General features: G+C 34.8%; 1 protein-coding gene across 7 annotated transcripts in view; it reads right to left on the bottom strand.

Moving 5' to 3' along the window:
- The window catches only part of ASB9 (ankyrin repeat and SOCS box containing 9), a 238,952-nt gene that overhangs the window by 182,143 nt on the left and 42,614 nt on the right, over positions 1-14,195 (bottom strand). For 6 of the 7 annotated variants that reach the window (XM_074299951.1, XM_074299956.1, XM_074299952.1 and 3 more), the window contains 3 exons: positions 4,907-5,014; positions 3,863-4,013; positions 1,964-2,098 (listed from right to left, as the gene is read on the bottom strand). In XM_074299951.1, the coding sequence (XP_074156052.1) occupies positions 1,964-2,098; positions 3,863-4,013; positions 4,907-5,014 (394 nt within the window). The remainder of the gene's footprint in view (positions 1-1,963; positions 2,099-3,862; positions 4,014-4,906; positions 5,015-14,195) is intronic. The other variant, XM_074299955.1, reaches the window with a different exon arrangement.

Here is a 14,195-nt window from a genome sequence, read left to right as displayed (position 1 = left end):
AGGCATCCCATTACAGACTGTGCCTTTAAATAATCTGTTACCCAAACATAGATGGAGAGAAGAAAACTGGCTCTATATTTCATGGTTATTGAAAACTCCTTTTACACATCAGTATTGCTCTGAAATGTGTAGTGTTAGAGATAACCTAAAAATAATTGGGTCACATGGCCTTTCTATAACAGAAGTGGGATTGAACCCCAATCTTTACTTATTTTAAAGCCTGATTTCTATAGATTATTCCATGATGCCCTTCCCAATAAATCAATGAATATTCATTGAGCAGCTATTAAGAGCAAAATGGAGTGTAAAAACATAGGAATACCTATGTCTTTAAACAGACCTGTCATTAATCAGCTATGTGACCTAGGGCAAACTATTTAATGTTCTTTGAACTTTAGTTTCCTCATCTCTAAAATTAAGATGATAATAACACCTTTTACACATCAAAGGTCCACAGGAGGATTAAATGAGACTATTTATGTGACAGCATCTTGAAAATAATCAAGTATATACTTCAATAGTTCAAAGGTCTATAATTTTACTATTGTGGACATTCCACCCACTAAAACAGATCACAATTTCTCTATGCCTTGGGGGAAAAGTCTTCCTGAGTTGCTATGGCCAAATAAAATGTCTTTACTCAGTGGCCAACCTCTGGATGGTCTCTAAACTGAATTAATTCTCATCCTCAGAAAAGAGACACATAATTCATCACCAGTCTATACTTAGAGTCTTTATACCTAGGTAGAATCATTCCATCAATAAATATTTATTAAGTACCTATTATGTGCCGGGAGAGGCAGCTATGTTTTACAGTGGACAAAGTGCTGGGCCTGAAGTGAGGAAAACTCATCATCTTGAATTCAAATCATGGCCTTGTACACTTAATTGTTGTGAGTTCCTGGATAAGTCATTTGACCCCATTTTTCCCTCAGTTTTCTCATCTGTAAAATGATCTATAGAAGAAAATGACAAACCACTTCAGTACCTTTGTCAAAAAAATTCCAAATGAGATCTCAAAGTATCATACATGACTGAAATAACTGAACAACAAATTTATAAATATGTGCATATGTATGTGAATATATGTATATATTTATATTTTTGTGTATGTAGGTTTTATAGACATATATAAACACATTTGTTCATATAGATCTTTACATACATGGACCAGTACACACACATACACATACATACACACATATTAAAGAACAGCACAAGTACCAGATGGGAGGTACAAACCATAAGTGCTATAGGAGTTCAGGGAAGAAGCCTCTCTGGAGCAGTTAGGGAGGTATCCACAAAGAAGGTGGGATTCCATCTGTATCTTGAATATGGGAAGCACTCAGAAAAGCAGAGAGGAAAAATAACCATATTCCAAGAAGAAGAAAATACATAAGGAAAGAAACAATGACAGAATGAAAGAAACCATTTCTGAAGAACAATAAGCAGACCAATTTTATTGGAAAATGTTCACAGTAGATGAGAGGAAAAAGATCAGGATGGGGAAATATCTTCACTTTTAATCATGACTTCAACCAAAGAATAACAAAAATAACAAAAGAATACAACTATAATTATATCAGTTTTGCAAGAAATTTGGGGCCTTTGCATATATTCGGGGCAAGGAAAAAGGGAATGAAAGATCACATGAAAAAATTATAAACAGAACATGAAAAAGGTTTGGAAAATAGTATATGTATATAATATTTAATATTGTATAATATATTGTTATATTATTAAAATAATATTCAATTATTTAAACTATTATAAAATAATTATAAATTATAGCATTTATACCATATTTCAAAATAATTATATCATTTATATATTTATACATCATAAAATCATGTTATAAATTATATCAATTCTATATTATTATAAATTATAAAGTAAAATTATTTCTTTTTATTTAAAATTAATTTTTTGCTTAAAATAATATAAAATATATTTTATTTTTTACCTGATTCAAGTAGCCTCTTGGCACAGTCTATCTGCTGGTTTTCACATGCCACATAAAGTGGAGTGCCAAGGTGGCTGATATTTTCATTTATATTTGCTCCATGAGATACAAGTGATTCCACACACTCCAGATGACCTGTGGGCCAAAGACAAATAAAACATTATAATTGTTGTTGTTTGCCCTTCCTTCTCAAACTAACTTATGACATCAGGAGAGTGCTGTCTTGACTTTCGAGGGAATTGGATTTAATTGAGGAAGGGGTATATAAAGTTTTCAAAGTCATCTGAGTCCAGTGGCAATCTTATTTAAAGACAATGACTTTCCCTTTGAAAAACTTGAGATCTGGAGAGACTTATCTATAAAGCTAGAACCTAAGTTAATTACTGAGCAGAGTGAGCTAGTTCAAATAGAAAATCTGAATGCTTCCAAGATCTTTGCTTACAATAGCTATGGGTCTCCCCTCTATCCAAACCCATCCAATCCTCATCTATCCCTTTCATTAGTGCTGTGGCCAGGCTTTTTAACATCTGGTGACCAATCTTTGGTGAGGGTTGTTTTGAACTTAAGTAGGTTGCTCCTCAAAGGACAGAAACAGAGTCAATGTGTTGCCAGGCTACTTTTGAAGACTTTCCACTTGGAAGGACCTGTTAAAGGATTGGCTCAGTTGGCAAAGTCCTTGTGAACCTGAGGTGAACTCCATGTAGTGATAAGGCACTTTAGAAAGGTTTTGTTGGAAGGACAATTAGCAGATCTAATTTTGAAAACAAAAACCAAAAAATCTCCCAATAGCCTGGGACAAAATGCCTTCATTTTTTTTCATTTTTGATATATCTCAGTATTAAAATAGAAATAGGAACAGTTGGGGAGGCACTCCGTAAGGGATATGGGATATAAACTCATATCCTATAAGTTCATTACAGGAAACTTTGAAATGGGGCAAGAGACAAGGCAGGGAAAGGTTAAAAACAAACTTTGCCCAGGTCAAACATATCTTTGAAAACACAAGATAAAAAACTGAGGGGAAAAAGGGTACATAATGATGAACAGGGAGCCAGGATAAGGCAAACAGAGCCAGTTTTAAACTGAACAGGCTGGTCTTTAAATCCAAAACTTCCGATTTTAAAAATGGGACTCTTTTAAGTCCCCATAAATCTTTTTACTGAATGTTCAGTGAATATAAGACAGATGCAGCCCTAGATTCTCTTAATAAACCCCTTTGCTTTTGATTCAACAGGAAATGAAGAATTTGCAGTAATACTGCATAGCTAAGCATAAAAACCAGGGATTCATGGAAAAGAAAAAAGAATTAGCATTCTTTGTCTGCAGCCTCTCACAGTTACAGAAATTCTATTTTCAGGTAGGAATTTGACTAAATTTGCTTAACAAAGGGAAATGGTTCTGACACAATATATTTCATTCTTTTTAATGACCTTAAGTAATGGGATCTATATACTTTTTTTTCACCAGATTTATTTGGGACAGGGGTCTTTATAAAGGCTATGAAACATTCTTCTGCTATCTTGCTCTCTTTCAAGTGCTAGGTGATACTGACTCAAGAAGAATTAAACCCTGTTACAAAAGAGGTGTCATGGATACAAACACAAACCTCCAAAAAAATATCTCCATCAGTAAGAAATTTTGAATTGAAGGAAGGAAAGGGAGATGAGTTGAGAACAGGTAAGGGTGCAATAAGAAAGACATGTTGTGGAACTGTTTTTCAGTCATGTCTGATTCTCTGTGACCCTTTTTGAGGTTTTCTTGATGGAGATATTATTTGCTATTTCCTTCTCCAGCTCATTTTACAGATGAGGAAACTGAGGCAAACAGGGTTAAGTGACTTGACCAGGGTCACACAGCTAGTCTGAGCACTTAGCTGCCCACAGTCTTTTGCAAATTTACCTCTTTTGGCAGCTTCATGGATGGGAGATGCAAGTTCACATGTAGGGTGGGGACTTGCTCCATGTTCTAACAGTAAGTTCACACAGTCCTGGCTTCCACTAACACAGGCATTATACAGAGGTGTGTGCCAATCAACAGTCATTCCATCCACCTGAAGAAGAAAAAAAAAAGCCAAATCTATCTGTGAAGGGCATATAATTAGCAGTGAAATTTTAAAAATAAATTCCCAATGGCCTGGGACCAAAGTGCCTTCAATTTTTTTTTTACTTTTAGGGATGCCATCAATACTAAAATAGAAATAAAATATAGTTAGAGAGAAAATTGGGTACTTGGTGTAGAGGTAGGAACAAAAAGAGATTACACACTCTTTGAGAAGAACTTTCCAAATGGAGATGTTAGATAATATTTGGATGGCTTTTGCCTTTCCTAAATAGTCAAAGGATTGTTAACCCTTATTTTGGAGGGTATGTCCTCATTTATCATTCATTTATTCCCTCACTAATGCCTTTACCAAGTTTTTTTCCTCTTCCCAGAAATTGGATGAAAAGTAGGAAACACACAGAAAATAAGAACTGTTGGCAGATATTCCCTGTTGGCACCAAAGAAAATGATTATAGAAAATCAGAGTCAATTTACGTGCTCATGGCAAGGTTTGAGGCTCTCTCCTGGGGGATAACAATTTCCCATTTTTATATGCTTGGGGTGCAGTCTCTTAAGGCCCATCTGGATGCCAGATTGAATTCAGCAAAGTGAGGAAGATGGAAATGGATGATTTCTAAGAGGTCTTCCAGCTCTATTTATCTATGTTATTTTGAGCTGAAAATATAGGCATCACAATAATACCCATTAGTTTGGAATTCATTGTTTTAGTTTTAATTAAAAAATTAAAGAATTAAAAAAAAAGACTGATAAAATATTCTATGGAAGACTATTGTTAGTATTCAAAAATCTCCTTGAACAAAGCACTCAAAAATATCCTGGAGGAATTAATGAGTTTGGTTTTTTTAATCCCAATTTCTAAAATGAGATATGAATGGAACTGACCTGAGCCCCATGCTTCAACAGAACACCGGCACAAGTCGAGTGGCCTGCTAGGCAAGCTTCATGAAGTGGCGACACTCGATCAGCTGTAACGAGGTTTACACCATATCCCTTGTGAAATGAGAACAGGCAAAATGTAAGGGAGCAGAAACCAACCTATAATGCCAGTTGGTAAGGACCTAGTATTAAACCTTGCCAGAAGTATTATGTGGTGCCTCAAGACTAGAAATGAATGTGTTGGGGTTTTTTTGAAAACATAAAATAAAAAAAAAAAAAAAAGAAGAAATCAAGACAAATACTTATTTTAGCATTCTATTTTGTTGGTTGAGGAACATAACAATTTATTATGTACAATTCTATTTATCTAGGGTATATATTTGGAGATCTTTAGCATTCAGGTTCTAGCCCCCAGAATAAAAATGGATTCACAGAAAGTAATAAAGAACAATTGCATAAGATGAACAGGCATGAATGGTTTGTGATTGACATCTCTGGAGGAAAGATCCATAACAATGAAATCACAAACCCACTGGAAAATGTAGATGTGGAGGGGAAAGAAAGAAGAAAGAAATTTCTGGGATCTTTTTTGCCATATTTCAGAAAAATAAACTTTCTCTCAATTTTCCTCCTTTTATGAGTTGCTAAATTCCCCTTATTTTCCTTTTCTGACATAAAGGCATAAATATTATCTATTAATAGAGAACCATGAAATAAGAGAAATTGTAAACTATTAATCAATTATTTGAATTATTAACAGTTGGAGCAATCTTTGAGTTTTCACTGTTCAGGAGACTAAAGACTAATATTAGCTCATGTAAACCTTTAGGGTTAACAGATCCTTTCTTTAACTCTATCCCTCAAAAACAATATATACATGCAATCAGTCTGTAAACTCATTCCCCATCATTGTTGTTGTACTCCATCCAACTCCAGGTTAATCTCTTTTAAAATCACAATAACTGAAATTTACATAGCCCTTAAATATGACAGTAATACCCCATTAGACTATAACCTCAATAAAAGTAGGGATTGTTGGAAGGATTCTGGGAAAATGGACGAGTAGGTCGGTAAATTTCAAGCTCCCCATATTTGCTCCACAAATAGAACAAATTTGCACCTTGGGGCAATCACAGACTGATGAAAAATCAAGAAGACTTGAAGCAGAACTGGGGTCCTCCTGGCACAACCCAACAAAATACAGAAAAAGACCCCAAACCAGGGATTAAGCAGTGGAAGTGCAAACACATCCAGACTAGCTCTGCAGAAACACCCAGTGAGGACCCCTGGAGTGAGCTGGGTTTGGCTGGAATCTCAGCAGGAACCACAGGAACTTTCACCCAGGCTGCTTGAGGAGTCGGGGTCTAAATGTGGTAGGACTGAGGGAACCCTGCTGATTGGAAACACCAGCCCAACTATGCTGCAGAAAGGCAGCCCTGGGGCAGAAGGAACAGGCGACCTGGTAAGTGCAAAAGTAAAGGGGCAGGGGAATGCTGCTGGCTGTAGGCACCTGAAGGAGGGGGGAGCTCTGGGGATGGGGTTCCAGCTCAGAAGGAAGAGCTGCAGTGAAACCAGAAGCACTATTCCCGACATGATTAGAAGTATTACACCAATGCTTCTCATTAAAAAAAAAAAATTAACCAGCAAAGAAGAAGGAAACCCACTATAGAAATTTACTATGGAAACAGAGAAGATGGGTTCATCTTCAGAGGAGGAAAGTTTAAAAAAGCTTCTATCCCAAATAGAAACGTGAAATGGCTCCCTATCCAGAGAGAACGTATAGAAGAACTCAAAAAAGAATTTTAAAATCAAATGAGAGACATTGAGGAAAAACTAAAAAATAACAATAACAATAACAATCCAAGAAAAACAAGATTATGAAAAAAAAAAAAGTTAACCAACCAGAAAAGATGAAAATAATTCTTTGAAAATTAGAATTGGGGAGGCAGCTAGGGGGCCAAGTGGATAGAGCACCAGCCCTGAAGCCAGGAGGACCTGAGTTCAAATCAGACATCAGATGCTTAACACCTCCTAGCTGTATTAGCTGTATGAGCCTGGACAAGTCACTTATCCCCAAATGCCTCAACATAGTAATAATAATAATAATGAGAATCGGGCAATGGGAAGCCAGTGAAGCTATGAGAGCAAGAAATAACAAAACAGAACATAAAGAAAGAAAAAATAGAATAGAATATGAAATATCTTACAAGAAAAACAACAGTTCTGGAGAACAGATCAAGAAGAGAAAATGTAAAAATAATTGGACTGCCTAAAAATTGGGACCAAAAAAAAAGAATCTTCACACAATAATGCAAGAAATGATCCAAGAAAACTGTCCTGGAGTGATAGAATAGGAGGGGAAAGCAGAAATAGAAAAAAATCCACAGATCACTACACCTCAACAAGACCCTTTGTGGAAAACACATAACAACATCATTGCCAAATCTCGAAATCCCCAGATCAAAGAAAAAATTTTGCAAGAAACAAGAAAAAAAATTAAATATGCTGGAGCTACAATTAGAATTGTACAGGACTTAGTAGCAACCACAATAAAAGATCACAGGTTCTGGAATTCTATTTACCAAAAATCAAAAGAACTAGCCCTATGGCCAAAAAATTATCCAGCAAAATTATCTATAATGTTGAATGAGAAAAAATAGATATTCAATGAATTTACAGATTTTCAGGATTTTCAAACAACCAAACCAGAACTTAATAGAAAATTTAACATTTAAGAGCCAATATCAAAGATCAATTTCAAGGAACTCAACATGGAAAAATTGTTTATATTTTTTACTTGGGAAATGTGTGAGATATGTTTAAGTTTGACATCAACAATAGAGTAACTCAAAAGAAAGATTAGGGCAGAGTTTAGGTAAAAATAGTAATTATGTTATACAAATGAGGTGCAAAGGAAAAATAGAAACAAAGTAGAGTGGGGAAGAGGACTCATAGTTCTGAAAACCTACTTACAACAGGAATGGATTAAATAAGCTCTGTGTGTGTGTGTGTGTGTGTATCATAAAGAATATAGCAACCTCCAAAATCTATAAAGAAATAAGGGGGCCTCACAGATTCTATTAAAAAGCTATTAGAAATAATCCACAAGTTTAGCAAAGTTGCAGGATACAAAATAAACCCACATAAATCCTCAGCATTTTTATACATCACCAACAAAATCCAACAGCAAGAGATACAAAGAGAAATTCCATTTAAAATAACTGTTGATAGCATTAAATATTTGGAAATCTCTCTACCAAAGGAAAGTCAGGAATTATATGAGCAAAACTACAAAACACTTTCCACACAAATAAAGTCAGATATAAGCAACTGGAAAAATATTAAGTGCTCTTGGATAGGTCAAGATGACAATACTCCCTAAATTAATCTATTTATTTAGTGCTATACCAATCAGACTCCCAAGAAACTATTTTAATGACCTAGAAAAAAAAACAACAAAATTCATATGGAAGAATAAAAGGTCAAGAATTTCAAGGGAACTAATGAAAAAAATCAAATGAAGGTCGCCTAACTGTATACCTCATCTAAAACTATATTATAAAGCAGCATTCACCAAAACCATTTGGTATTGGCTAAGAAACAGACTAGTTGATCAGTGGAATAGGTTTAGGTTCACAGGACAAAATAGTCAATAACTATCTAGTGTTTGACAAACCCAAAGACCGCAACTTTTGGGATAACAATGCAGTATTTGACAAAAACTGCTGGGAAAATTGGAAATTACTACAGCAGAAACTAGACAGAAACTAGAAACCCACACTTAATACTGTACACCAAGATAAGATCAAAATGGGTTCATGCTCTAGGCATAAAGAATGAGATTATAAATAAATTAGGAGAACACAGGATAGTTTACCTCTCAGACTTGTGGAGGAGGAAGGAATTTGTGTCCAAGGAAGAACTAGAGATCATTATTGATTACAAAATAGAAAATTTTGATTATATCAAGTTAAAAAGCTTTTGCACAAACAAAACTAATGCAGGCAAGATGAGAAGGGAAGAAATAAACTGGGAAAAAACTTTTACAGTTAAAGGTTCTGATAAAGGTCTCATTTCCAAAACATAAAAAGAATTGACTCTAATTTATAAGAAATCAAGTCATTCTCCTATTGAAAAATGATCAAAGGATATAAACAGATAATTTTCAGATGATGAAATTGAAACTTATTTCTACCCATATGAACTATTTTTACCCATATGAAAAGATATTCCAAATCATAATTGATCAGAGAAATGCAAATTAAGACAATTCTGAGATACCACTACACACCTCTCAAAATGGTTAAGATGAAGAGGAAATTAGAACAATAATTAGGAGTTACTTTGCCCAATTTTATGCCAATAAATTTGATAACTTAAATGAAATGGAAGAATACCTTAAAAAATATAGCTTGCCCAGATTAACAGAGGAAGAAGTAAATTGGTTAAATAGTCCCATCTTAGAAAAAGAAATAGAACAAGCTATTAATCAACTCCCTAAGAAAAATTCTACCAACATTTAAAGAACAATTAACTCCAATGCTATATATACTATGTGAAAAAATAGGGATTGAAGGAGTCCTACCAAATTCCTTTTATGACACAGACATGGTACTGATACCTAAACCAGGTAGGTTGAAAACAAAGAAAGAAAATTATAGACCAATCTCCCTAATGAATATTGATGCTAAAATTTTAAATAAAATATTAGCAAAAAGATTACACAAAATCATCCCCGGAATAATACACCATGACCAAGTAGGATTTATATCAGGAATGTAGGGCTGGTTCAATATTAGGAAAATGATTAGCATAATTGACTATATCAATAACTAAATTAGCAAAAACCATATGATCATCTCAATAGATGCAGAAAAAGCATTTGATAAAATCCAACATCCATTCCCAATAAAAATACTTGAGTATACAGGAATAAATGGACTTTTCCTTAAAATAGTCAGGTGTATATATTTAAAACCATTAGTAAGCATCATATGTAATGGGGATAAACTGGAATCATTCCCAGTAAGATCAGGAGTGAAACAAGATTGCCTACTATCACTATTATTATTCAATATTGTATTAGAAATGCTAGCCTCAGCCCTCTTTGTAGTGGCCAGAAATTGGAAAGTGAGTGGATGCCCAACAATTGGAGAATGGCTGAATAAATTGTGTTATGTGAATATTATGGAATATTATTGTTTTGTAAGAAATGACCAGCAGGATGATTTCAGAAAGACCTGGAGAGACTGACATGAACTAATGCTGAGTGAAATGAGCAGGACCAGGAGATCATTACATACTTCAACAACAATACTATATGATGATCAACAATGAGATGAACCAAATCAGTTCCAATAGAGCAGTAATGAACTGAACCAGCTACACTCAGCAAAAGAACTCTGGGAGATGACTATGAACCACTACATAGAATTTCCAATCTCTCTATTTTTGTCTGCCTGCATTTTTTTTATTTCCTTCACAGGCTAATTGTACACTATTTCAAAGTCCGATTATTTTGTACAGCAAAATAACTTATACTTTAACATATTTAACATGTATTGGTCAACTTGTCATCTGGGGGAAGGGGTGAGGGGAAGGAGGGGAAAAGTTGGAAGGTTTTGCAATTGTCAATGCTGAAAAATTACCCATGCATATATCTTGTAAATAAAAAGCTATAATAAAAAAAATAAATTAGAGGAACATAGGATAGTTTACCTCTCAGACCTGTGACCAAATAAGAACTAGAGATCATTATTGATCACAAAATAGAAAATTGTGATTACGTCAAATTAAAAGGCCTTTCTACATACAAAACTAATGCAAACAAAATTAGAAGGGAAGCAACAAACTGAGAAAACATTTTTACACTTAAAGGTTCTGATAAAGGCCTCATTTCCAAAATATATAGAGAATTGACTCTGATTTATAAAAAAATCAAGCCATTCTCCAACTGATAAATGGTCAAAGGATATGAACAGACAATTTTCAGATGATGAAATTGAAAACTATTTCTACTCATATGAAAGGATGTTCCAAATTACTATTGATCAAAGAAATGCAAATTAAGACATCCCTGAGATACTATTACACACCTGTCAGATTGGCTAAGATGACAGGAAAAAATAATGATGAATGTTTGGAGGGGATGTGGGAAAACTGGGACACTGATGCATTGTTGGTGGAGTTGTGAAAGAATCCAACCATTCTGGAGAACAATCTGGAATTATGTCCATAAAGTTATCAAACTGTGCATATCCTTTGATCCAGCAGTGTTAATACTGGGCTTACATCCCAAAGAGATATTAAAGAAGGGAAAGGGACCTATATGTGCCAAAATGTTTGTGGCAGTCCTTTTTGTAATGTCTAGGAACTGGAAAATGAATGGATGCCCGTCAATTGGAGAATGGTTGGGTAAATTATGGTATATGAATGTTATGGAATATTATTGTTCTGTAAGAAATGACCAGCAGGATGAATACAGAGAGGCTTGGAGAGATTTACATGAACTGATGCTGAGTGAAATGAGCAGAACCAGGAGATCATTATACACTTCAATAACAATAATATAAGAAGATGTATTCTGATGGAAGTGGATATCTTTGACAAAGGGAAGATCTAATTCAGTTTCAGTTGATCAATGATGGACAGAATCTGCTACACCCAGAGAAAGAACACTGGGAAATGAATGTGGACTACTTGCATTTTTGTTTTTCTTCCCAGGTTATTTTTACCTTCTGAATCTAACTCTTGTTGTGAAACAAGAGAATTGTATGGTTCTGCACACATATATTGTATCTAGGATATATTATAACATATTTAACATGTATAAGACTGTCTGCCATTTAGGGGAGGAGGTAGAGGGAGGGAAGGGAAAAGTCGGAACAGAAGTAAGTGCAAGGGATAATGGTGTAAAAAATTACCAATGCATATGTTCTGTCAATGAAAATTATTTAAAAAAAAAGAAAGAAAGAAAAATAGAAAAATGTTTTGGCCATAGACTGAGACTCTACCAGGGAATTATAAGAAGGCTTGAAAAGGATATTTTTATTTTTGTTTTATTGAATATCCCTTAGGGAGTTTGCTATTTATCCTTTGGAATAAGACCATTAACATCACAGGTAAATTGGATTTAGGTGAGGCAGAGTTGCACAAACTTGTCAGCTTCACTCTTTCTTTTAAAGTCATCAAAGTCCAGTGGCAGGACAAAAATCAAGATAACTGGCTAATGGCCTCAAATGCAGTGAATAACCTTAGCATCTTTGATGTCTAAGCAAGTTTTAACTTTCCACCGAGCCTGCTTCAGCCATTGGAACAAATTTGTTCATTCTACCCTTGGAAGCCTTCACATGCTTGGGATAGACATCCCTTAACTTACAAATGGGTTTGAAGTCTGTTGGTTACTGTCAATTTGTTTTAGTCTGTTTATAGAGATGATTTTACCAGTATGTAACTGCTGTCCATGTTACAGCTACTTGGAGCCACAGGTGAGTGTTCAATGGCAAGCAGACTCTAAAGGTGGATAAGCAGCCCTGAAAAGGGCTCAGCAAGCCCTCATACCAGAAGTGTAAGGGGAAAATTAGATTCAATTTTTAGAAATATTCCTAAGGCAATTTTAACTGCACAACTTCTCTGGTTAATGACTCTTTAATATCTTAATATTTCTTTCCAGAAAAAATAAAATACTTTTCAAATACCATTAGTCATAGTCATTAAGTTATTAAGCCTCACATAGTATATTTGGCACAATCCTAAATCTCTTTTTTTTTTTTTTTTTTTTGGTGGGCCCTTAAAAGAGTTAATCCAAAATAATTCTGCATTTTCTGTTTCCCAGTTGTTGGAAAACTACCCAAATTAAGTAGTAACTGGTATTTTGGACATAAGCTGGATATGGGATCCAAAAAGGGCTCAAATCTATGGCCTTTTTAGGATGATACTGGAAGAAGAGTCTTGCAAAAGCCCCTTGGCTGCCATTATACTACTTCTCATAGTTCATAGTTTGATGAGGGCAGGAACTGTGTCTTCTCTTTTCCTTAAAAGCTTCATCTCATCTGGTACACAATGAACATCCATTAAAGACTGACTGACTAACTGACCTTAACCTGAATCTTCACTATGGCCTTTTGTTCTTGGATGAGTACGCCATAGGCCTCTACAGGACGTGGTATCAGCTACTTTCTAAATTTCTCTGCTATGCTGTGGACATTTACAGCAAGATTATAACTTTTTTTTTTCTCCTTGATGGAGCAAATTTTAAGATTAAGGAAGAATGTTCCTGAGCAAGGGTTATTTATTGGCTCCCCTGATATATTATACTTATTATTTCTGCCATGACTTTTTTTTTCCTTCCAAAGGGGGGGAAAAACACCACACATGTATTTTATCTATGTCCATAGTTTATGAAAATTAAAAAATTTTAAAAATTATTTATGCTATAAAAATATTCACTCTGGGGTTCCCTTAATTCAATTTTTTCCCAAAATGAATTTAACTTAATTAATGAATTATTTGCAGATCTGCTCAACATTCTGCTTGGAATGCGCCTCCCTCCTATGTTCACAAAGCAAAACTGTCCATTATCCAGAGTTAAGTCAAGTGTTCATCTCTTTATGAGTCCTTTCCAGATGCCTTCAGAGAGAAATAATCATTTGACCACTTTGTCTTTTGAAACTCCATGACATGGGGCAGCTAGGTGGCTCAGTGGATAGCACTTCCTAGCAAACCTCGCCAATATCTTTGCCAAAAAATAAATAAATAAATAATAACTATCACAAAGAGTCAGACTGTCTTGAAATAACCCAACAAAAACAAAGCACTCTCTACATCAATTCTTCTACCTTCTCCAGACAGAAAATGTTCTCCATCAACAGAAGATTATTTAGCAATGGATCTATGATGTAAATAGTATAGGTGAGGAAATTCATGAACTGTTTTTCAATTTGTAAGCTTAAAGAGTTGGCAGGGGGCACTGAGAGGAACTCTTTCAAAATCACACAGCCAATATGTAACAGAGTCAGGACCTCATACCAAGGATGCTTCTTAGCTTTCCATAAAGAAGTGAAAATGGTAAAGAAAAAAAAATTGAAAAGAAAATAAAAATAAGGAAAAAAAAGTACCCTATTTGAAAAGGGGGGGAAGAGAAAAAGGAGGACATAGAGGATTTTACACTCTTAGTATCAAAACACCACATACCACATGTACCTACTCCTCCATCCTGGCTCTTGGGCTAAGTGCAGAGAAAGGAAGCAAGATTTCTGAGAAGAGAAGAATTGAAAAGAAAAACTAAATCTTCCCT

Source organism: Sminthopsis crassicaudata, chromosome 3 (assembly GCF_048593235.1).
Source record: "Sminthopsis crassicaudata isolate SCR6 chromosome 3, ASM4859323v1, whole genome shotgun sequence".
In the NCBI taxonomy this organism is placed as follows: Eukaryota; Metazoa; Chordata; class Mammalia; order Dasyuromorphia; family Dasyuridae; genus Sminthopsis; species Sminthopsis crassicaudata.
This window is presented reverse-complemented; position numbering and strand designations above follow the sequence as displayed.